The sequence below is a fragment of the Barbatula barbatula genome (assembly GCF_947034865.1).
Source record: "Barbatula barbatula genome assembly, chromosome: 3".
Lineage (NCBI taxonomy): Eukaryota > Metazoa > Chordata > Actinopteri > Cypriniformes > Nemacheilidae > Barbatula > Barbatula barbatula.
In genome coordinates this window covers 25,929,216-25,955,956 of record NC_136764.1, presented here as the reverse complement: position 1 = coordinate 25,955,956, position 26,741 = coordinate 25,929,216, and the positions used below count along the sequence as shown (strand labels likewise).

At 42.3% G+C, this 26,741-nt stretch overlaps 1 protein-coding gene and 1 gene segment (V, D, J or C); one reads left to right on the top strand and one right to left on the bottom strand.

Annotated features, from left to right (window-relative positions):
• Positions 1-2,046: 2,046 nt before the first annotated feature.
• On the top strand, positions 2,047-2,548 carry LOC306891602 (T cell receptor alpha variable 26-2-like). The segment is given in 2 exons: positions 2,047-2,077; positions 2,196-2,548.
• A 1,054-nt stretch (positions 2,549-3,602) lies between these two features.
• LOC306891601 (serine/threonine-protein kinase pim-2-like) lies at positions 3,603-10,961 on the bottom strand (the record flags this gene model as incomplete). The annotated part of the gene is made up of 6 exons (XM_079451965.1): positions 3,603-3,679; positions 8,190-8,366; positions 8,493-8,871; positions 9,011-9,067; positions 9,234-9,328; positions 10,880-10,961. 6 exons carry the CDS (start codon positions 10,959-10,961, stop codon positions 3,603-3,605), a joined length of 867 nt encoding a protein of 288 aa, XP_079308091.1.
• Positions 10,962-26,741: the final 15,780 nt, after the last annotated feature.

The following is a 26,741-nucleotide window of genomic DNA, read 5'->3' as shown; positions in this document are numbered from 1 at the left end:
TGCTCATACTTTTTTGTACGCGTAAGAACTCGAGCTGCCGCATTTTGGACCAGTTGGAGATTTTGTAATAGGCCTGCAGGGCAACCACCTAATAGTGCATTACAGTAATCTAGTCTTGATGTCATAAAGGCATGTATAAGCTTCTCTGCATCTGATGGTGACAGCATATGACGTAGTTTAGATATATTTTTAAGATGGAAAAACGCAATTTTACAGGTGTTGGTGACCTGGTTCTCAAATGACAGAGTACTATCGAATATAAAGCCAAGATTCTTAGCTAAAGATGAGGGTTTTATGGAACATCCATCAATAGTTAAGCAGTATTCTTGGTTGTTACGTAGGGCGGTTTTTGGTCCGATAAGTAACACTTCAGTTTTGTCCGAGTTCAGTAATAAAAAATTGCTACTCATCCACTTTTTGATATCGACTATGCATTCCACTATTCGACGGAATTGCTGTGTTTCATGAGGCTTCGAGGAAATATAAAGTTGCTTATCATCAGCATAACAGTGAAAGCTTACTCCGTGTCACTTTATTATATCTCCTAGAGGTAGCATGTATAATGCGAAGAGCATAGGCCCTAAGACTGAGCCCTGTGGTACACCGTACTGGACTTTCGATTTGCGTGATACCTCATTGTTTATTGCTACATATTAGAAACGGTCGCATAAATAAGATCTAAGCCATTCCAAAGCTATTTCCTTAATACCGACATCATTTTCGAGTCTATGTAGGAGCATGCTGTGGTCAATGGTGTCGAATGCAGCACTAAGATCTAGCAGCACCAATAAGGAAATACAACCTCGGTCGGACGCCATAAGCAGATCATTTTTAACTCTAATCAGAGCAGTCTCTGTACTGTGATGTGCTCTAAATACAGACTGGAAATCTTCATTAATCTCATTCCTTTGGAGGAAGGAGCATATTTGAATTGAGACTACTTTTTCCAGAACTTTAGATAAGAAAGATAGATTCGAAATAGGTCTGTTGTTAACTAGTTCTCCAGGGTCCAGATGGGGTTTTTTGACAAGGGGCCTTATAACAGCCACCTTATATGCTTTAGGCACATTTCCTAATGTCAGAGATGAGTTAATAATGCTAAGTAGAGGATCTATAATTTCTGGGAGCATCTCTTTCAGTAGATTTGTAGGTATAGGGTCTAACATGCATGAAGTTGATTTAGATGATCTAATGATTTTAGAGAGTTCATCGTGATCTATAGTAGACAATAAACGTAATTTCTCCTTAGAGGCGCTGTAGTTAGTCGTTTGTTCAGCTGGTTTCACTTCTGGTTGCATAGTTATAATTTTTTCTCTAATATCTTGGATTTTATTTATTTTATTTTATTTTTTAATCTTCTTTAACCGCATAGGGTTCAAGTGTTTCATTATCCTGCAGTTATTCATCTGCACTCACTTTATTCTGGTACCGTCAGTATCCCAGATCAGCTCCTCAGTTCCTCGTGAACATCATAGATGGTGTGAAAGAACACAAGAGATCTGATGTAGATCCAAGATTCACTGCTAAACTTACTAAAGGAAAAGATGAACATGTGTATGTGGAGATCTCCTCTGTTCCTCTATCAGACGCTGCTCTTTATTTCTGTGCCCTGGAGACACAACAACACTGAACACAAACCTGACACACGTGAAAGGAAACATGATTTACCTTCTACAGGCTGATCAGGATAGACAGGCTGAAGAATTATTAAACAATATCATAACTGAAATATCTAAAATGACCTTATATATTAAAATAAGACATTATGTTTCTTTAAGAAGCCCCAACAAAAGCTCCACACACAATAATAATGGACGTGGACTACATTGAGTAAGACATGTCATACCTTTATTTTCCACATTTCTGATGAATAAAATCATTTGTTACACACACATTAAATGCTCAGAAGAGAGTGAGTGTGAAATATAAATGAAAATCATGATGTGTTTTAAAGAGGAGGAGCTTCATACAGTAGATTTATAGATCTACTCACTTCACACTGAGATGAAACTATTCTGTGTCCTCTCTTGAATTCAGTGCTGAATAATGGATGTTCTTCTCTTCTGTGCTTTAGCATGTATGTATTTATTTTTAATGCTTTTATCAAAAGCGACTTACAGTGCATTTATATATTTGATCAGATGTGTTTTCAGGGGAAAAGATGATGTATTGTTATTGTTCCTCTTGTTTTTCAGATAGTGTTTCTGGAAGTGCCATCACAGCAGATGAAGAAGAGATTTCTGCTGAGGAGGATTCACGTGTCACATTATCCTGCAGTTATACGTCTAATGATTACCTGTACTGGTACCGTCAGTATCCTGGATCAGCTCCTGAATTTCTTGTGCTTATTCTTGATGGCACAACACATGACAAAAAGTCTGATGTAGATCCAAGAATGTCTGTGAAACTCAGTAAACAGAAGCAGAAACACGTTCATCTGGAGATCTCCTCTGTTACTCTATCAGACTCTGATCTGTATTACTGCGCCATGAGGCCCACAGTGACACAAGACCATACAGACCCCGACAAAAACCTCAGAGGTACATGAGATCATGTTTATTAAATACACACTTCAATACAGTTTCTTATTGTTTTGTTATATACAGCACAACATTACTGAAATGAAGACTATCCTATACAATATTTGATAAAGTCTATAATACGATTAATGCATTAAAGTTCATTCATAACACATGCAACACTGTACAAGCACATTATAGCCACATGGTCGCAGTGTTGTCAAACTGAACACGAATCAAACCTTCACATGATCTCACAATAAACCCACTCAAGCTATAAGGTTGATACATACTGTATACGTAAGGCATCCAAACAGAAGTCTAAACTAAACTAATAAACAATATTAATGTGGAAGTGTGAGGAGGTTCAAGAAGATTCTCATGATAAAATATTGTAACAATTTAATAACTGAAGAACTCCCACAATCTTATAAGAAAACTATCTCTCATGGTCTTCTGTCTTACATCATGTTTTACTTTCACTTGATTTCTCTTTTATAATCTCATTGTGATGATGGGAACAGAATGAAAGAGGAGGCGGCTTATGTTAAGATCCACTATTGAAGTAAACCTGCTGTATTCAGAGGGACAGAGGAGTCATGAGATGTCAGTCTGACACTTTCAGTGACTCGGTCACAGACTAAAGCAGATGCTGGAAATGTGTCTGAAGTTTTGTTGAGAATAAACGTATGTTTTTCATCTCTTCACCAGGAAACATGACCACACACTGGATACAACAAATTCTCATTGTTTTCAAATATTTCATGGGTATGTAGAATTTATGTCTGTTTAAAACATCAACAGGTTCTTTTCAATCAATGTCTTGTCATTATTTTGACTTATTTAGTTTATCATGAAACTCTACAGGAATCAAATCTCAGGACAGTGTTGAGCAGAATACAAGAGCTCAAACTGCTTCTGAAGGAGAAACTGTTTCAATAAACTGTACATATGAATCTTCTGGATCTCCGACTCTCTTCTGGTACCAGCAAACAGTAAATGGATTCCCTGAATACATACTGAACAGAGTCGGTTCCTTTGGTGGTGAAAATGAAAAGTTTAAAGCAAGATTTACAGCAGATCTCAGCACATCTTCAAGATCAGTTCCTCTGATGATTCAGGATGTTCATGTGAGTGACTCTGCTGTGTATTACTGCGCTCTGAGGCCCACAGTCACTAAACACACTGAGACATTCACACAAAAACACTCGACACTCACACAAAAACACTCGACACTCACACAAACACACTCGACACTCACACAAACACACTCGACACTCACACAAACACACTCGACACTCACACAAACACACTCGACACTCACACAAACACACTCGACACTCACACAAACACACTCGACACTCACACAAACACACTCGACACTCACACAAACACACTCGACACTCACACAAACACACTCGACACTCACACAAACACACTCGACACTCACACAAACACACTCGACACTCACACAAACACACTCGACACTCACACAAACACACTCGACACTCACACAAACACACTCGACACTCACACAAACACACTCGACACTCACACAAACACACTCGACACTCACACAAACACACTCGACACTCACGCAAACACACTCGACACTCACGCAAACACACTCGACACTCACGCAAACACACTCGACACTCACGCAAACACACTCGACACTCACGCAAACACACTCGACACTCACGCAAACACACTCGACACTCACGCAAACACACTCGACACTCACGCAAACACACTCGACACTCACGCAAACACACTCGACACTCACGCAAACACACTCGACACTCACGCAAACACACTCGACACTCACGCAAACACACTCGACACTCACGCAAACACACTCGACACTCACGCAAACACACTCGACACTCACGCAAACACACTCGACACTCACGCAAACACACTCGACACTCACGCAAACACACTCGACACTCACGCAAACACACTCGACACTCACGCAAACACACTCGACACTCACGCAAACACACTCGACACTCACGCAAACACACTCGACACTCACGCAAACACACTCGACACTCACGCAAACACACTCGACACTCACGCAAACACACTCGACACTCACGCAAACACACTCGACACTCACGCAAACACACTCGACACTCACGCAAACACACTCGACACTCACGCAAACACACACTCGACACTCACGCAAACACACTCGACACTCACGCAAACACACTCGACACTCACGCAAACACACTCGACACTCACGCAAACACACTCGACACTCACGCAAACACACACTCAACACTCACGCAAACACACTCGACACTCACGCAAACACACTCGACGCTCACGCAAACACACTCGACGCTCACACAGACACACTCGACGCTCACGCAAACACACTCGACACTCACGCAAACACACACTCGACACTCACGCAAACACACTCGACACTCACACAAACACACTCGACACTCACACAAACACACTCGACACTCACACAAACACACTCGACACTCACGCAAACACACTCGACACTCACGCAAACACACTCGACACTCACGCAAACACACTCGACACTCACGCAAACACACTCGACACTCACGCAAACACACTCGACACTCACACAAACACACTCGACACTCACGCAAACACACTCGACACTCACGCAAACACACTCGACACTCACGCAAACACACTCGACACTCACGCAAACACACTCGACACTCACGCAAACACACTCGACACTCACGCAAACACACTCGACACTCACGCAAACACACACTCGACACTCACGCAAACACACTCAACACTCACGCAAACACACTCGACACTCACACAAACACACTCGACACTCACACTAACACACTCGACACTCACACTAACACACTCGACACTCACACAAACACACTCGACACTCACACAAAAACACTCGACACTCACACAAACACACTCGACACTCACGCAAACACACACTCGACACTCACGCAAACACACTCGACACTCACGCAAACACACACTCGACACTCACGCAAACACACTCGACACTCACGCAAACACACTCGACACTCACGCAAACACACTCGACACTCACGCAAACACACTCGACACTCACGCAAACACACACTCGACACTCACGCAAACACACTCGACACTCACGCAAACACACTCGACGCTCACGCAGACACACTCGACGCTCACACAAACACACTCAACACTCACACAAACACACTCGACACTCACGCAAACACACTCGACGCTCACGCAAACACACTCGACGCTCACGCAGACACACTCGACGCTCACGCAGACACACTCGACGCTCACGCAGACACACTCGACGCTCACGCAAACACACTCAACACTCACGCAAACACACTCGACGCTCACGCAAACACACTCGACGCTCACGCAAACACACTCGACACTCACGCAAACACACTCGACACTCACGCAAACACACACTCGACACTCACGCAAACACACTCGACACTCACGCAAACACACTCGACACTCACGCAAACACACAATCGACACTCACGCAAACACACTCGACACTCACGCAAACACACTCGACGCTCACGCAAACACACTCGACGCTCACGCAGACACACTCGACGCTCACACAAACACACTCGACACTCACGCAAACACACTCGACGCTCACGCAAACACACTCGACGCTCACGCAGACACACTCGACGCTCACGCAGACACACTCGACGCTCACGCAAACACACTCAACACTCACGCAAACACACTCGACGCTCACGCAAACACACTCGACACTCACGCAAACACACTCGACACTCACGCAAACACACTCGACGCTCACGCAAACACACTCGACACTCACGCAAACACACTCGACACTCACGCAAACACACTCGACACTCACGCAAACACACTCGACGCTCACGCAAACACACTCGACACTCACGCAAACACACTCGACGCTCACGCAAACACACTCGACACTCACACAAACACACTCAACACTCACACAAACACACTCGACACTCACACAAACACACTCGACACTCACACTAACACACTCGACACTCACACTAACACACTCGACACTCACACAAACACACTCGACACTCACACAAACACACTCGACACTCACACAAACACACTCGACACTCACGCAGACACACTCGACACTCACACAAACACACTCGACACTCACACAAACACACTCGACACTCACGCAGACACACTCGACACTCACACAAACACACTCGACACTCACACAAACACACTCGACACTCACACTAACACACTCGACACTCACACTAACACACTCGACGCTCACGCAGACACACTCTAGCAAACACACTCACGCAGACACACTCGACACTCACGCAGACACACTCGACGCTCACGCAGACACACTCGACGCTCACGCAGACACACTCACGCATACACAGTCGACGCTCACGCAGACACACTCGACACTCACGCAAACACACTCGACACTCACGCAAACACACTCGACGCTCACGCAAACACACTCGACACTCACGCAAACACACTCGACGCTCACGCAAACACACTCGACACTCACACAAACACACTCAACACTCACACAAACACACTCGACACTCACACAAACACACTCGACACTCACACTAACACACTCGACACTCACACTAACACACTCGACACTCACACAAACACACTCGACACTCACACAAACACACTCGACACTCACACAAACACACTCGACACTCACGCAGACACACTCGACACTCACACAAACACACTCGACACTCACACAAACACACTCGACACTCACGCAGACACACTCGACACTCACACAAACACACTCGACACTCACACAAACACACTCGACACTCACACTAACACACTCGACACTCACACTAACACACTCGACGCTCACGCAGACACACTCTAGCAAACACACTCACGCAGACACACTCGACACTCACGCAGACACACTCGACGCTCACGCAGACACACTCGACGCTCACGCAGACACACTCACGCATACACAGTCGACGCTCACGCAGACACACTCGACACTCACGCAGACACACTCACGCATACACACTCGACGCTCACGCAGACACACTCGACGCTCACGCAGACACAATCGACGCTCACGCAGACACACTCGACGCTCACGCAGACACACTCGACACTCACGCAGACACACTCGACACTCACGCAGACACACTCGAGACTCAGGCAGACACACTCGACGCTCACGCAGACACACTCGACGCTCACGCAGACACACTCGACGCTCACGCAGACACACTCGACGCTCACGCAGACACACTCGACGCTCACGCAGACACACTCGACGCTCACGCAGACACACTCGACGCTCACGCAGACACACTCGACGCTCACGCAGACACACTCGACGCTCACGCAGACACACTCGACGCTCACGCAGACACACTCGACGCTCACGCAGACACACTCGACGCTCACGCAGACACACTCTACGCTCACGCAGACACACTCGACACTCACGCAAACACACTCGACGCTCACGCAGACACACTCGACGCTCACGCAGACACACTCGACGCTCACGCAGACACACTCTACGCTCACGCAGACACACTCGAAAATTCGATTCTTCCATCAAACCACTTTTTGTCTGTTTTCTATCATTCAGAACTACAGTTGACCAGGTGAAGATCTTACCCTTAGTCAAGCCGTCTCTTCTCCATGTCTTCTCATTGATCCGTTTGAGGCTCAGAGAGCTGGGAAATAACCCGCACACCATGGCATACAACAGCACCCCGAGTGAGTACACCGTCGCTGGCTTGCCGTAGTAGTAGCCCTTTTTATGAAATTCTGGGCAGGTGTACTCTTTTGTGCCTGAAGAAAACAGATTAGCGTGCAAACAATGTGATGTCTAAAAACTGTGAAAAGACATTATCTGAAAATATCATCTTAGTATTTGTGTAAACTGCTGTTCATAAAGGAAAATGTGATTAAACATACCAAAATACACTGTGTATTTTGATTCTTTAAGAAGATCGCCGCAGCCGAAGTCAATCATTTTGACCTCCAGTGTGTTCCGGTTTATCAGAAGGTTTTCCAGTTTTACGTCCCTGTGGAAAACCCCTCGCTGGCAGCAGATTTGTACCGCTTCGGTCACTTGCCGCAAGATAAGCAGTGCCATGTTCTCTTTGACGGGGCCTCCGGTGCTTTTCATGAAACTGCGAAGGTCCTCACAGGGAGACGGGCACTCCAGGACCATGACGTAGTGGCCCGAAAAGTCCTGCCAGTCCAGAAACTGGATGATCACAGGAACATTTTCTCCCTCACAGGCAAGCATCTGAAGACCCACCTCACGTGGAAAGGTTTCACGATGACCCGGCTAGAAAAAGAAAAACTGAATCAGGAATAGACGAAGATGGCTCAACAAACAAGGATTTAGCTCTGTCTCAAACATACTTAAGTTTCTACATAAAAACTATGAAGATATTTTCAAAAGAACAATAACACAAGCTACTTACAATGTTGATATAGTCATCGATTATTTCCTTGGTCTTCTCGACAACTTTCACTGCCACCTGATCAACAAAACAAAAAATGGATTTGTGTAAGCATTCATTCCCAACAGAAGTTCAGTCAGATTTCAATGAAATCAAGCACTAAAGCCATGGACTAGGTATACATTAAGGTTTGAAAAGAAAAGGATGAGATGTTACAAAGATGAGCACAAGACAGAAGAAAAACCTTCAAGCCATCCTGAACACGGGTCCCTTCAAAGACAATTCCATAACCGCCTTCACCCAGCATACTGCCGGACTCATACTGCCGGCCATTGATTTCTGTTAAAAGAGAAATGAAGTAAACATAAAACACAAAGCATTAGCAATACTTCACATAAATCTATTTCAACCACTTTTCTCTTTATATATACACTTCTTATTGTTACATATGACCAAAAGTGTGAACGTGCATGTTGCGATTATGGAAGTAAATTTACCCTGAATGAACACACTGGGCTTCTCATTGTCCTCCAGAGACACAGAGAGAGACAGATTATTTTATAATCTGACAGAGACAATTATTTTTCGCATGCAAGAGAGAGAGAGAGAGAGAGAGACGAGAGACACAGAGAGACACAGAGAGAGACGAGAGACACAGAGAGACACAGAGAGACTAGAGACACAGAGAGAGAGGGACACAGAGAGACGAGAGACACAGAGAGACACAGAGAGACTAGAGACACAGAGAGAGAGGGACACAGAGAGACGAGAGACACAGAGAGACGAGAGAGAGACACAGAGAGACACACAGAGAGACGAGAGAGAGACACAGAGAGACGAGAGACACAGAGAGACGAGAGACACAGAGAGACGAGAGAGAGACACAGAGAGACACACAGAGAGACGAGAGAGAGACACAGAGAGACGAGAGACACAGAGAGACAAGAGACACAGAGAGACGAGAGAGAGACACAGAGAGACGAGAGACACAGAGAGACGAGAGACACAGAGAGAGACAAGAGACACAGAGAGACGAGAGAGAGACACAGAGAGACACACAGAGAGACAGAGAGAGACGAGAGACACAGAGAGACGAGAGACACAGAGAGACGAGAGACACAGAGAGACAAGAGAGAGAGACACAGAGAGACAAGAGAGAGAGACACAGAGAGACGAGATAATTTTTTTTTCAAACCTCTTTATTTAACAGAAAGAATGACTCCGATCAAATCACATAACATTTCCACAACATTTAAGCCCATTTATAAATAAAGCGTAAAATAAAATTCTCTTTCAATAACAGAGCACAGAGCTCCACTATGACTTTCTTTCAAAGACATCTAAGGAATCCATAGCTTTGTAAATACAAAAATCCATTAGAAGCCTTGATTTAATCATAGCTGCTTACACCATTTCCACCTTATAAACAATTCCTCGCTCAATCTTATCCCTTCTACTAATGTAGTTGGCCATTTTGGCTTTTCCCAAAATAAAATTAAGCAACTGACATACATCCTTTCCATTTTGAACACATTTAAAACCCAAAATCAAAGTTTGCATAGAAAAGTCTTCGTTAAAACATTTAAAAAGGTTTTGCAAACCATCAAATAAAGGCTTAAGTCTTGAACAATATAAAAAGCATTAACAGTGATAATATCATGCAGAATTCGCCATTGAAGATCTCCAGCTCTTTTAGTCAACGGTGGCTTGTATAGTGCTCTCCACTCCGGTCTAATATTATTACTCAACTTAAAAACAGTACGCCACGGTGTGTCAACTCTTTCATGTAGTCCCTTTTTATTAAAAGATTTTACAGCGTTTTCCCATTACTCTCTTCCAAATTGATATCTGTCACCTTTTCAGATTCCAAAAAAAACCCTGTACAATCACCTAAATTTGGGGACAGAACCAGATTAGGAAACTGGTCCTTCTCATTAGGGATGAGTTCTCCTTCATAGTAACCTTGAAGCATTTTTAATTCTTCTGTTGTAAAAGCAGATTGTAAATTCTTAAGTACTTGTGAAATAATTCGACTGGATTTCACTCCTAAAATAACTGCTACATCTTCAGCTTTTCCAAAACTTGTACCAGCCACTTTGAACAAACACTCAACAGTTAAAATCTTAGACTTAATAAAAGCTGCAGTCATTGTCCCATATTGACCTAAACTGTCCAAACGTGATCCATAGATCAATGGTTCCTTCAACAGCCAGAATAAAGATGTCATAGAGCAAGTTCTTTCCACTTTAAAAAGGTTCCATACTTTTTTTTAGATTAGATTCAACTTTATTGTCATTACACATATACAAGTACAGTGTAACGAAATGTAGTTTAGGTCTAACCAGAAGTGCAGTTAGCAAGTGCAGGATATACAGTTAGAATAAATACAGAATACAATATTGATAAAATATTATACAGTTATGAAAATATTTGACAGTAGGTATGTACTATGAACAATATATAGAGATGACTATATACTATGAACATTAACACTATGAACATTAATGTACAGGTGGATATGAGCAGATAATAATTTAGACTAAACAATAGTGCAAGTGATTTAAGTGTGCATAGATTATTGACATTAGCTGTTACAGTTGCAATGCAATAGGTGAGTTAATGCAGTTGTTGAAGTAACAGTGCAGTGGATGAGTTAATGCGGTTATTAAAGTTACGGTGCAATAGATGAGTAGATGCAGTTAATAAAGTTACAGACAGTAGATAAGTTAGTGCAGTTATGAAAGTGGTCCATTAGTGCAAATGAGCATTCAGTTAAATATTTCAGATGTGCAAGTGAGCAGTATAGAGTGCAAATGATGCTGTGCGTGTGTAAACAGTCCAGTAGAGCAGATAACATGAAGTACTGGTGTGTACAGTTCAGTCATGCATGCAGCCCTGTAGTGCAGTGTAAACAATGTTATAGCAGCTTGGAGTTAAAGGTAAGAGAGGTAGTGGAATCGGTGGGGGCAGAGTTCAATAATGAAACAGCTCTGGGAAAAAAGCTGTTTCTTAGTCTGCTGGTTCTTGTCCGGAGGCACCGGAAGCAACTACCGGAAGGCAGGAGAGTAAACAGTCTATGAGCGGGGTGAGAGGAGTAATCTTTAAAAAGATTAGTGTAAAACTCCGGCATCCTTGATGTGATGACTTTAGCAGGATCCAACAGGAACAAAGACTTGTCCAAGCATAGTCCTGTGGCAGTCTTTAAAATCATGTTGGCCACTGGCCTCCAACTTAAGTTCTCTTGGCCAGTAAGGAATCGCTGTATAAACTGTCATCGAAAAGCTGCAGTCCTACTTTGTAGATGTATAAGTCCTTGTCCTCCTTCTTCCTTTGATAAATATAATACATTATGGGGCACCCAATGCATTTTATCCCAAAAAAAATGTATTAAAATGGATTGCATTTTCCCAAGTAAATAAGCAGGTGGATCAACACAGGCCAGTCGGTGCCATAAGAAAGATGCAACCAGGTTATTAATAATGAGGGCACGTCCTCTATATGATAAACTCTTTACAATCCATTTCATTAAACAACCTTCAAGTTTTTCAACTATTCCCTCCCAATTTTATTGAACCATAATTTCATTTCCTAAAAACACTCCTAAGTATTTTAAACCATCTTTTATCCAGGTTAACCCCATTGGGAGTGTTGGTACCCCGTTTTCCCATTTTCCTACCAACACTGCTTCGCTTTTACCCCAGTTAATTCTAGCCGAAGAGATGATTTCAAAATCCCTCAATGTTTTTAATAACGTGACCACATCATTTTGCTTATTAAGTATTATGACAACATCATCAGCATATGCTGATAAACATAAATTACTTTTACATGCTTGTACAGATACTCCTTCTAAAACACTTCTCAATTTAATTAAAAGTGGTTCAACTGCCAATGTGTAAAGTATACCAGACAGAGAACATCCCTGTCTTACCCCTCGACACACTTTAAATGGAGCACACAAGCCACCATTAACTCTCAATACACTCTCAATGTCGTTATATAAAACTTTTATATATCCAATAAAATCAGAACTAAAAACAAATGCTTGTAAAGTCTTCCACAAATATTCATATTCTACACGATCAAATGCTTTCTCTTGGTCTAATGAAATCAAACCCATATCTAACTTCAGAATTTTAGAAACATCAAAAATATCTCTTATTAAATGAATATTGTCGAAAAAATGGATCGTCCAGGGACACAGTAGGACTGACCAGAATGAATTACTTCCTCCAAAACCTTTCCCAGCCTAGTAGCTAATACTTTTGAGAGCAATTTGTAGTCGCAGCACAACAAAGATACAGGTCTCCAGTTTTTTATGTCTCACATCACCTTTTTTTGGCAAGAGGGTAAGGACCGCTCTTCTACAGCTCAGCGGCAGAAGTCCTTTAACTAAACTGTCGCTGAGAACTGCCAGCAGATCCTCCCCTATCACAGGCCAAAAAGCTTAATAAAACTCAAAAGGGATTCCGTCTATCCCAGGGGCCTTACCATTCTCCAAACTTTGGAGAGCTTCATACAGTTCACTTAGGCTTATTGCCTTTTTGAGTGCTGCATTAGAGTCTTCAGAGACTTTTGCTAATTCTTCAAAGAAACACTTTTCAACAACCTGATCTTCCCTGTGTTCACAACTATACAGCTTTTCAAAAAAAGCATTTGCTCTTTTTCGATTTTCAGTAGGGTCTGATATCAAAGAACCAGTCTCAGAAAATAAAGAATGTATGACACGCTTTTGACCGTTCTTTTTTTCCAGGCTAAAAAAGAATTTTGAAGGCATATCCATCTGGTCTACATCTTTAAAACGTGATCGAACTAGCACCCCCTGTGCTTTCACTCTTTGCATGTCCGACAACACAGATTTCTGTAGAAAAAGGGCTTCAATATGTGCTTGATTTCCACTTGACTGTGCCGCTTCTTGAAATTTCAGAATTCCATCTTCTAAGGCTTTAGTAGATTTCATTATATCCTTTGTGACATTACGAGTGTACTGTTGACATAGTTGTTTGAATTGAGTTTTACCAAACCCCCACCATGTTTGTAAAGACTGAAAACCTGCTTTTTCATTCCTAAAATTTTCCCAAAAGAATTTAAAAGTTTCTTTGAAATATGCATCACTTAATAAACTGGCATTAAAATGCCAATAAGCACTTTTCAGCTTGACAGAGGTTCTTAAAAATATTAAGATGGTGTTTAAAACAATAAAATCTGTCTAATCTCGCTAATGACAACATGTTATCACGGGCATGTGCCCATGTATACTGTTTTAAATTCCCATTAAGAACTCTCCATACATCACTTAAGTCGTTTGCTTCAATCATCTGAGTAAGTCGATTACGAGAAGGCATATGTGGTTCTACATGATTCCTGTCTATGTTACTTTCCACACAGTTAAAATCTCCTCCTAAAAATAAAAACTCTTCGCTATTACATTTTTCTAAGGTTTCAGCCAGAACATATAAAAACACCATTCGTTCTGTTGGTAGAGTTGGAGCATACGCACAGATAAAACCAAAAGTGTGATTGTCAAACTGAGCTCGAACCTTTAGCAATCTGCCTTTCACAACCTCTTCCATCTCAATGGAACAGGAAGTAAAGCTATTAGCAAATAAAACAGCTACCCCTCCACTAAGTGAAGATTTATGACTTAAAATAGAAAGACCTTTAAATTATTTTTCCCATTCAACAGCATTGGTTGCATCACTATGTGTTTCTTGTACAAGTAAGACATCAATTTGTTTATGATACATAGTCTCATATATCACTGTGCGCTTTAACCGATCTCTAGCTCCATTCACATTTAAGGATGCAATGCGAATATCCCCCATTTGAAAATAAAAAACTAAACTTAAACCAGAAAGAAAAAAGCAGCCAATGAGGGCTAAAGTTTTGAACCAGCTTACTATCATTAACTTGTCAGCTCGTTTTGTAGTTTTGTCACAATTTTTCTCAACCTGTAAACCTCTCTGTTTGTGAAACATCCCTCACTCATAAACATCCTTATCTTTTCCACCAATCGATTGGTGTCCGGAAAATAGTCGGCAACCTAAACCCCACTTAGATTTTTAGTTTTTTTTTTTAAAACTTCCTGATTTCTTCAGTATCATAGTCTTGACATTTCCATTCACTCTGAGAACAACTCGAAGCACCAGAATCAGAGAAATCACTCTCGCTGCCAATATCATCCACATCCGAATCCATTTCTTTTTCAGCTTTTCTAGCTTGTTTCGATGCTGAAACCTTATCCTTCTTTTTTGTCTTTAAAGGTGTTTTAAAGACTGCCTGATTCAAATTCATCATTAAATCATCACTTGAAATGACCCTTCTTTGAGGGGACGTTTTGTCCGGCACTACACTGACATGTGAAACATCCATGATCTCGTCAATCTCGGACCCATTCCTGACAATGAGAACTAAATAATTTACTCCATTATTTTCTATTGTGACCTGATTCACCTCTTCTGTCTGTGGAAGTGGCGCTGTATCATTTAAGTTACTGGTGGATGGCCTGGGTTCAACTTGGATCGGATCAGGAACATTTTCAATTGTTTCTTCCTCCCTGACTTGCAAAACATTCTCTTGTACGTTTGTACCATTTTTATCTGGACAAACACGCACAAGATGTCCCATTCTACCACAGTTAAAGCACTTCATCACATCAGTACTTACTTAGACAGTGTAATCAAAGTCGTCCACTTTAAACTTCAAATTCAGGTTAAGCTCACTTCTATTGTCTTTCAGGATCATATAAATAAATCTCCTGAAAGATACTACATGTTTGAGTAAATCTGACTTGCTTCCGAGAGCGATTTTTTTCAAAGGACTGACTATTTTTCCAAAACGTGACAATTCCTGGATTAACATTTCATCCTTAATAAACGGTGGAACATTAGACAACGTGATTTTCTTCGCGGGGGTAGAAAGGGGAAGCACTGGGGTAAACAACCCGCTAATTACTACTCCTCTCTCCACAACTTCATTTGCTTTCTCAACTGAGCTCAGAAACAAAACAATAGCGCCGCTCATTCTAGATGCCGCTAAAATACACTCATGTCCGACGACATCACCAACGGCCAGAATACACCGCGGACACCACTTTCACTCCGTGACGCCGTGTGAGAGAATCAAATCCAGCGTTAGTGCTTGTGTGTTGGGCTGCCATGATTCACAGGCGATGCCCGGAAAAAAACCCTCAAACAAACCCTAATTTCAACACTCGATACACCACCCCTCAAAACAAAAAAAATAGAAAGAAGAATAAATAAATAATAATTTTCTTGCCACAGCGGGCAAAAAAAACGCTCACCACCTGCACCTCGCACTCGCTCAACAGACGCTCACGCATGTGCAGAGAGAGAGAGAGAGAGAGAGAGAGAGAGAGAGAGAGAGAGAGAGAGTTAGAGAGAGAGAGATAGAGAGAGACAAGAGAGAGAGAGAGAGACTAGAGAGAGAGATAGAGAGAGACAAGAGAGAGAGATAGAGAGAGACAGGAGAGAGAGAGACAGATGGAAACAAAATAGTGAAGACATATACCAAAGCGTAATATGTGAACCAAAAATTCAAAACCTACTTAATAAATTCCTAGATACGCCATTTCCACACAATAACAAAGGCGTAAACTTAGCAGTAGACAGAATTAACAAAATATTTACAATATCTGCAACACTAGCCAACCTAAAATCAACAAATACGAAAACAAAACAAGAGACCTGCCAATGAGAAATGGTTCGACAATGAGTGTAAAAACCTTAGAAAAGAAGTACGAATTCTGTCAAATCAGAAACACAGAGATGTGGATAATGTAAACACACGCCAACTCTACCATGAAAAACTTAAAGAATATAAAGACACCCTAAGGACAAAAAAGAAACAAGATATACAAAATCAGCTAAGAGCAATTGAACAATCTCTAGAAACTAACCGCTTCTGGGAACATTGGAACGCACTTAATAAATCTCACCATGAAGAACTACCCATTCAGAACAGAGATGTATGGATAAACCACTTCTCTAACCTCTTTAGTAATATAAACAACAACCACGAACAAACTACCCTTGAAGACAAACTAAGCACCTTAGAATCAACTATTAAAGATTACCAAAACCCTTTAGATTACCAAATTACACTAGAGGAACTATGCGATAATATATGCAAACTTAAATCCAGAAAAGCAAGCGGTATTGATGGCATTCTTAATGAGATGATTAAAAACACAGACCAAAAATTCAAACTTGCCATCCTCAAACTGTTAAACACCATCCTTAATACAGGAATATTCCCCAGCATCTGGAACCGAGGTCTTATTACCCCAATCCATAAAAGCGGAGACAAATTCGACCCAACTAACTACCGCGGAATATGCGTAAACAGCAACTTAGGTAAACTCTTCTGTAACATCCTAAACAGCCGACTCACCAACTTTCTAAATGACAGAAACATTCTGAGAAAATGCCAAATCGGTTTCCAACCAAAATACCGCACATCAGATCATATTTATACCCTTCATACTCTAATCGACCAAGAAATAAAAAAAAATAAGTGGAAAACTCTTCTCATGCTTTGTTGACTTTAAAAAAGCTTTTGACTCAATCTGGCATGAGGGGCTTTTCTTTCAGCTTATTCAATGCGGCATTGGAGGAAAAACCTACGACATCATCAAATCAATGTACACGGATAACAAATTTGCAGTTAAAATAGGCAACAAGCACACAGACTTCCTCTCCCAGAGTCGTGGAGTAAGACAGGGCTGTAGTCTGAGTCCTACTCTATTTAACATCTACATTAATGAATTAGCTCGAGCTTTAGAACAGTCACCAGCACCCGGTCCCATCCTACTAGACACTGAAGTGAAATGCCTTCTGTTTGCAGATGATCTGGTGCTGCTGTCACCCACAAAAGAGGGTCTACAGCAACATCTAGACACTTTCTGTCAAACATGGGCGCTATCAGTGAACCTTAAAAAGACCAAAGTTATGATATTCCAGAAAAGGCATAGTCGACAAAACCAACATCACAACTTTAAACTCAACAAAGTGCCTTTAGAGCAAACCCAGAACTACACATATCTCGGTATAAACATCAGTAACACCGGAAACTTAAACAAGGCAGTGAACGACCTGAGAGACAAGGCACGAAGAGCTTTTTACGCTATCAAAAGGAATATAAAAATCCACATCCCAGCTGGAATTTGGCTTAAAATAATCCAATCCGTTATAGAACCAATAGCACTTTATGGATGTGAGGTTTGGGGTCCCCTCACCAACCAAGAGTTCACCAAATGGGACAAACACCCAACTGAGACTCTGCAAACAGAAATGTGTAAAAACATTCTACGGGTACAACGCAAAACCCCAAACAACGCCTGCAGAGCAGAATTAGGACTATATCCTCTAATAATTAAAATACAAAAAAGAGCGATTAAATTCTATAACCACCTTAAGAACAGCGATACAGAATCACTCCATCACAAAGCCCTACGTCATCAGGAGCTGAACCCAGAGAAAAGTTGTCTCATCCAACTGATCTCAGAACTAACTCTAAAACCCCAAACGTGTCCAACTGAACCCCAAACTCCAGCCAGAATTAACCAAATGATAAAAACACAAAAAGGAAAATATCTCAAACACTGGACAGAAGCAACAGCTCAGCAAAGTAAGCTTGAATGCTATCGGTCATTAAACAGAGAATATAAAGCGGCAGAATACCTCAAAAGCGTATCAGACCCTAAACTAAGAAAAGTGTTGACCATGTACAGACTCAGTGAACACAAGCTCACTGTGGAGACGGGCCGACACAGACAGACATGGACTCCAAGAGAAGAGCGACTGTGTCCACACTGCACACAGAGACAAGTGGAAACAGAGCTGCACTTCTTAACCTCGTGTCCAAACTATACGGACATCAGAGAAACATTCTTCCCCCAGTTCACAAACTTCCACAAAGACTTCAAGCAGTTTCAACAACAGGACAAGATCTCATACATACTGGGAGAAAAGCCCACCAGCACAACACACACAACACTGACACAACACACACAACACTGACACAACACTGACACAACACTGACACAACACTGACACAACACACACAACACAGACACAACACAACACTGACACACAAAACACAACACTGACACAACACTGACACAACACACACAACACAGACACAACACAACACTGACACACAAAACACAACACAACACTGACACAACACTGACACAACACTGACACAACACTGACACAACACTGACACAACACTGACACAACACTGACACAACACTGACACAACACTGACACAACACTGACACAACACTGACACAACACTGACACAACACTGACACAACACAACACTGACACACAAAACACAACACAACACTGACACAACACTGACACAACACACACAACACAGACACAACACAACACTGACACACAAAACACAACACAACACAGACACAACACTGACACAACACACACAACACAGACACAACAACAGGACAAGATCTCATACATACTGGGAGAAAAGCCCATCAGCTCAAACCTGGCGGCGAGATACGTCAAGTATCACGACAGAAGAGCAACAACCAGCACAACACAACACAACACCGACAGAACACAACACCGACAGAACACACGACACCGACAGAACACACGACACCGACACAACACACGACACCGACACAACACACGACACCGACACAACACACGACACCGACACAACACACGACACCGACACAACACACGACACCGACACAACACACGACACCGACACGACACACGACACCGACACGACACACGACACCGACACGACACCGACACAACACACGACACCGACACAACACACGACACCGACACAACACACGACACCGACACAACACACGACACCGACACAACACACGACACCGACACAACACACGACACCGACACAACACACGACACCGACACAACACACGACACCGACACAACACACGACACCGACACAACACTGACACACACAACACTGACACACACAACACTGCCACACAACACTGACACACACAACACAACACAACACTGACACACAGAACACCGACACAACACTGACAGGATCCTGTCACTTTCACTGAGAACTTTTGTCAATACTTCGCACTTTTATGTCTGTATTGATATGTACATATTGTTTCTTATATAGGATACTCTTATTTTATTTTATACAGAATGTTAATGCTTTGGCAATGTAAAACATTTTTTTATCATGCCAATAAAGCTTTTTTGAATCTTGAATCTTGAAGAGAGAGAGAGAGAGAGACGAGAGAGAGACACAGACACAGAGACAAATAGAGAGAAAGAGAGACAGAAACACAGAGAGAGAAAGAGAGACCAGAGAGAGAAAACATACACATCTGAGCTCCTGCAACAAATTTACATTATTACTGGATCAACACAAGATTCCTTGGATATTTCTACAAGGAGACATACACAAGACTACAGTTATAGGAATAACTTAACCTTAGACTAAACCTCCTTTTAACAAAAACTCCTGACAAGGACACCAAGAAGAGCATCTCACCAAAGAATCCATCAATACAAACAAGCCAAAATCAGACAAAAAAGGTCAAGGAATATCTGTTGCCAGGGACCCGAAGACAACAGTGTTACTGAAGATACCAAACCTGCTTTACTGCATTATCAGCGCCTTAAACGGGTGATTTGGAAGGTGAGAAAGCGACTGGTCCTAAACAAAAGGAGATCCCCAACCAACACCAACACAGGTGCAAATGGCCCATATGACTATGGCTGCCCAACCCCAACGCGTTGAGGCCATTCCCCTACTCTACCCAAAGGAGATTTCAAATGATACAGTACGGAAAGTCTTCAAAAACAAGAAACTTACAGAAAACCCAGAGACCTTATTTGCAGACCTTCATAAAGATGGCAGCACCAGCAATCTGATTTTCTACACCAGCCGACCTCATACATGGCACAAAGCCATCATCTCGGAATTCCCAAATGCCGAAAGAAAAGGCATCTGTGGGGGTTTCCAGGTGAAAATAAAAAATGAGGATGACATAACAACTATCAACGCTAACATATACAAAACAACGGGGAAAGTGGTTGTGAAAAGCCTCCAAGGACTATTTGAAGAAAACTTCCAGAGGATAAAGGAAAGGTCTCAACTAGAACCCAACAATGAGCAACCCACCACTCCAGAAGAACCAGATATAACCCCAGCTTCAGATAAGCAGCTGGAGAAGAAAGACCCCCCCAACACAGAACAAACTAACGACACCCATTCACACTGCTACTGTATGGATATGAGAGAGAGATTCACAGCCCTGGAGGGGGAGCTGGTACAGCTCAGAGAAATAACTCTTTCTCTGCAAACAACACAAACTAAAGAACAAACCAGCAACACCCCCACAGCCAAACAAAAAGAAAAAGATGACATCAAGAAAGAACTGTATTTACTGCAGGCCAATCTCAAAGAGCTGCAGCATGAGAGGGAGAGACTAAATGTTCAGCTGGCATCACTGGAATCCCAGCTCTCACAGCAGACAGAGAGTCACTGGGCACAGTTAACTGCTCTAAGGGAGGAGATAGGTGAAATGAAGCAAGTAAAAGATACCTACTCCAAAGACCTCAAATCCACCAAGGACCCACTACAACAGGTCACTATTCAAACTGACCACAGCCCTCAAAACCCAGTGGAACAACCCAGCCAAGACCTTCTTCCCCCACCAAGCCCCATACCCAGCACACAACCAACCGAAGAATCAGACAACGCCCCAACACCCATAGGTGACACACCAAAACCAGACGTTGTCCTTCTAATAGACTCAAATGGGAAGTTTATAGATGAAAAGAAGCTCTTCCCTAAACACAGGGTGTCCAAACTCTGGTGCCCAAATACTCACAGCGCCCTAAAGCTGCTAAATGAGGAAAAACTAGGATCACCGAAACACATAATAATCCACACTGGCACAAAGACCTGAGAGCACAACAGGAAAGAGTGGCCACATCACTACAGAGAGTGATCGAGAAAGCCACATCCACCTTCCCAAATGCTCAAATTACAGTGTCCACACTGCTGCCACGGAAAGACTTCCACCTAGACACAATTAAACGAATAAATGCATCCCTCTCAAGAACCTGCGCACTAAAAACTCAAGTGCACCTGGCACATCACCCTACCCTGGACCTCACATGCCTTTATGACCATGTGCACCTGTACAGAGCAACTGTCCCTGTCTTTGCAAAGAGACTAAAAGATTTTACTCTAAACCGCAGCACCAACACCACTACTCCAAACAACAGAGCAAGACTGTGATGAGTTAAGTGCTCAGAAGGGTCTGAAGTGGTACTAGAACCCGGGTCTTCCAGCTGAGAGCATAACCTAACTACCTCTAGACCACTGTTGACCCACGTGCAGAGGAAGAAAGAACCAGGAGGCTTAAACTCTTCACACTTAGGCACGCTTTACTTGGCATTACAAACAAACTAACAAACAAACAAAAGGCAAAATCACAGAGCAACTAAAACAAAGGTGTCAAATGCAAGAACTCAGGTACTCCATACAATGGGTAGGCTCAAGACTGAACGAGAAATAAAGCACTGGCCAAACTTAAATAGACAAACATCAGGTGATGCAAATTATAACTAACGAGCCTCGGTAATAGTTCATGGTTGGTGCAACCTAGTGGTTGGGAGAGTCGTTGTAGGGTAGAAGTGATGCAGCGCCACCTGGTGGTTGGGAGAGTCATTGCAGACAGATCCTTACAAAGACAGCATCCACCTAGAACAGGGATGAACCACACAGTACCTTCAAACACCCAAAGACCACAACCACCCACCTACCATCGCAACAGTCAACAGATGAGAACATCATCCCTTCTGCCTACACCCACCACCCAGCACATGCAGCAGACCCCAGGCAGCCTCAGCTATGCCCAGACAGTGAGCAGAAACCCCACACCAACATCCGCACAAGCTCTGACAGCCGAGCTGAAAGACATCCACCAGATGCTGAACCTGATCTGTTCACACCTACTATCTTAAGAAAAAAACAGCTAATTTAAATAACACCTTATGGATAACAAAGCATTTACTATATCATGTTGGAATATTCAAGGCCTGAGGTCATCTGCTTTTGGTCTAAAAAGCAAAAACATAGACTTTACCTCAGAAACCAAAAACTCAGACATTATCATCCTACAGGAGACATGGAACAGAGGAGACAGACCCACGGGTCGCCCTACAAACTACAGAGAATTCATCCTCCCGTCCACCAAACTACCGGGAGTCACACAAGGCAGAGACTCAGGCGGAATGCTGATCTGGCATAAGTCCGATCTCGCCCACTCAATAAAAACTATTAAAACGGGTCTGTTCTATACATGGTTAGAAATAAACAAGGCCCTTACTTCTACAGAGAAAAATATCTTCCTGTGCGCAACCTACATCCCGCCTGCAGAGTCACCGTACTTCATCGAAGACAGCTTCACAACCCTAGAAGGAGAAATCAACTACTTCCAGTCACTGGGCAATGTTCTGATCTGCGGTGACCTGAATGCCAGGACCGGTGAAGAATCAGACACACTTCACTCCCAGGGAGAGAAAAAACATTCCAGGAGCAGACGTCTTTCCTCCACCTACGCAAACAAAAAGACTTAACTATGACAAAACTACAAACAAAAACGGATTACAACTTCTCCATCTGTGTCGTACACTGGGTCTGTACATAGTCAATGGCAGACTGCGAGGAGACTCATATGGAAGGTATACTTATAGTTCCAAGATGGGTAACAGTTCAGTAGACTACTTCATCACCGATCTAAATCCAAATTCTCTCAGAGCGTTTACAGTTAGCACACTAACCCCCTTATCAGACCACAGTAAAATTACTCTTTACCTAAACAGATCTAAACCTAGCACTGAAGCACCAAATCAAACTCAACTCCATAGCCTTAAACGCACATACAGATGGAAAAAAAATGGTGAAGATATATACCAAAGCGTAATATGTGAACCAAAAATTCAAAACCTACTTAATAAATTCCTAGATACGCCATTTCCACACAATAACGAAGGCGTAAACTTAGCAGTAGACAGAATTAACAGAATATTTACAATATCTGCAACACTAGCCAACCTAAAATCAACAAATACGAAAACAAAAAAGAGACCTGCCAATGAGAAATGGTTCGACAATGAGTGTAAAAACCTTAGAAAAGAAGTACGAATTCTGTCAAATCAGAAACACAGAGATGTGGATAATGTAAACACACGCCAACTCTACCATGAAAAACTTAAAGAATATAAAGACACCCTAAGGACAAAAAAGAAACAAGATATACAAAATCAGCTATGAGCAATTGAACAATCTCTAGAAACTAACCGCTTCTGGGAACATTGGAACGCACTTAATAAATCTCACCATGAAGAACTACCCATTCAGAACAGAGATGTATGGATAAACCACTTCTCTAACCTCTTTAGTAATATAAACAACAACCACAAACAAACTACCCTTGAAGACAAACTAAGCACCCTATAATCAACTATTAAAGATTACCAAAACCCTTTAGATTACCAAATTACACTAGAGGAACTATGCAATAATATATGCAAACTTAAATCCAGAAAAGCAAGCGATATTGATGGCATTCTTAATGAGATGATTAAAAACACGGACCAAAAATTCAAACTTGCCATCCTCAAACTGTTAAACACCATCCTTAATACAGGAATATTCCCCAGCATCTGGAACCGAGGTCTTATTACCCCAATTCTGAGAAAATGCCAAATCGGTTTCCAACCAAAATACCGCACATCAGATCATATTTATACCCTTCATACTCTAATCGACCAAGAAATTAACCAAAATAAATGAAAACTCTTCTCATGCTTTGTTGACTTTAAAAAAGCTTTTGACTCAATCTGGCATGAGGGGCTTTTCTTTCAGCTTATTCAATGCGGCATTGGAGGAAAAACCTACGACATCATCAAATCAATGTACACGGATAACAAATTTGCAGTTAAAATATGCAACAAGCACACAGACTTCCTCTCCCAGAGTCGTGGAGTAAGACAGGGCTGTAGTCTGAGTCCTACTCTATTTAACATCTACATTAATGAATTAGCTCGAGCTTTAGAACAGTCACCAGCACCCGGTCCCATCATACTAGACACTGAAGTGAAATGCCTTCTGTTTGCAGATGATCTGGTGCTGCTGTCACCCACAAAAGAGGGTCTACAGCAACATCTAGACACTTTCTGTCAAACATGGGCGCTATCAGTGAACCTTAAAAAGACCAAAGTTATGATATTCCAGAAAAGGCATAGTCGACAAAACCAACATCACAAATTTAAACTCAACAAAGTGCCTTTAGAGCAAACCCAAAACTACACATATCTCGGTATAAACATCAGTAACACCGGAAACTTAAACAAGGCAGTGAACGACCTGAGAGACAAGGCACGAAGAGCTTTTTACGCTATCAAAAAGAATATAAAAATCGACATCCCAGCTGGAATTTGGCTTAAAATAATCCAATCCGTTATAGAACCAATAGCACTTTATGGATGTGAGGTTTGGGGTCCCCTGACCAACCAAGAGTTCACCAAATGGGACAAACACCCAACTGAGACTCTGCAAACAGAAATGTGTAAAAACATTCTACGGGTACAACGCAAAACCCCAAACAACGCCTGCAGAGCAGAATTAGGACTATATCCTCTAATAATTAAAATACAAAAAAAGAGCGATTCAATTCTATAACCACCTTAAGAACAGCGATACAGAATCACTCCATCACAAAGCCTTACGTCATCAGGAGCTGAACCCAGAGAAACGTTGTCTCATCCAACTGATCTCAGAACTAACTCTAAAACCCCAAACGTGTCCAACTGAACCCCAAACTCCAGCCAGAATTAACCAAATGATAAAAACACAAAAAGGAAAATATCTCAAACACTGGACAGAAGCAACAGCTCAGCAAAGTAAGCTTGAATGCTATCGGTCATTAAACAGAGAATATAAAGCGGCAGAATACCTCAAAAGCGTATCAGACCCTAAACTAAGAAAAGTGTTGACCATGTACAGACTCAGTGAACACAAGCTCACTGTGGAGACGGGCCGACACAGACAGACATGGACTCCAAGAGAAGAGCGACTGTGTCCACACTGCACACAGAGACAAGTGGAAACAGAGCTGCACTTCTTAACCTCGTGTCCAAACTATACGGACATCAGAGAAACATTCTTCCCCCAGTTCACAAACTTCCACAAAGACTTCAAGCAGTTTCAACAACAGGACAAGATCTCATACATACTGGGAGAAAAGCCCATCAGCTCAAACCTGGCGGCGAGATACGTCAAGTCCTGTCACGACAGAAGAGCAACAACCAGCACAACACACACAACACAGACACAACACACACAACACTGACACAACACACACAACACTGACACAACACACACAACACAGACACAACACACACAACACAGACACAACACACACAACACAGACACAACACAACACTGACACACAAAACACAACACTGACACAACACTGACACAACACACACAACACAGACACAACACAACACTGACACAACACACACAACACTGACACAACACACACGACACTGACACAACACTGACACAACACTGACACAACACTGACACAACACTGACACAACACTGACACAACACAGACACAACACAGACACAACACAACACTGACACACAAAACACAACACAACACTGACACACACAACAC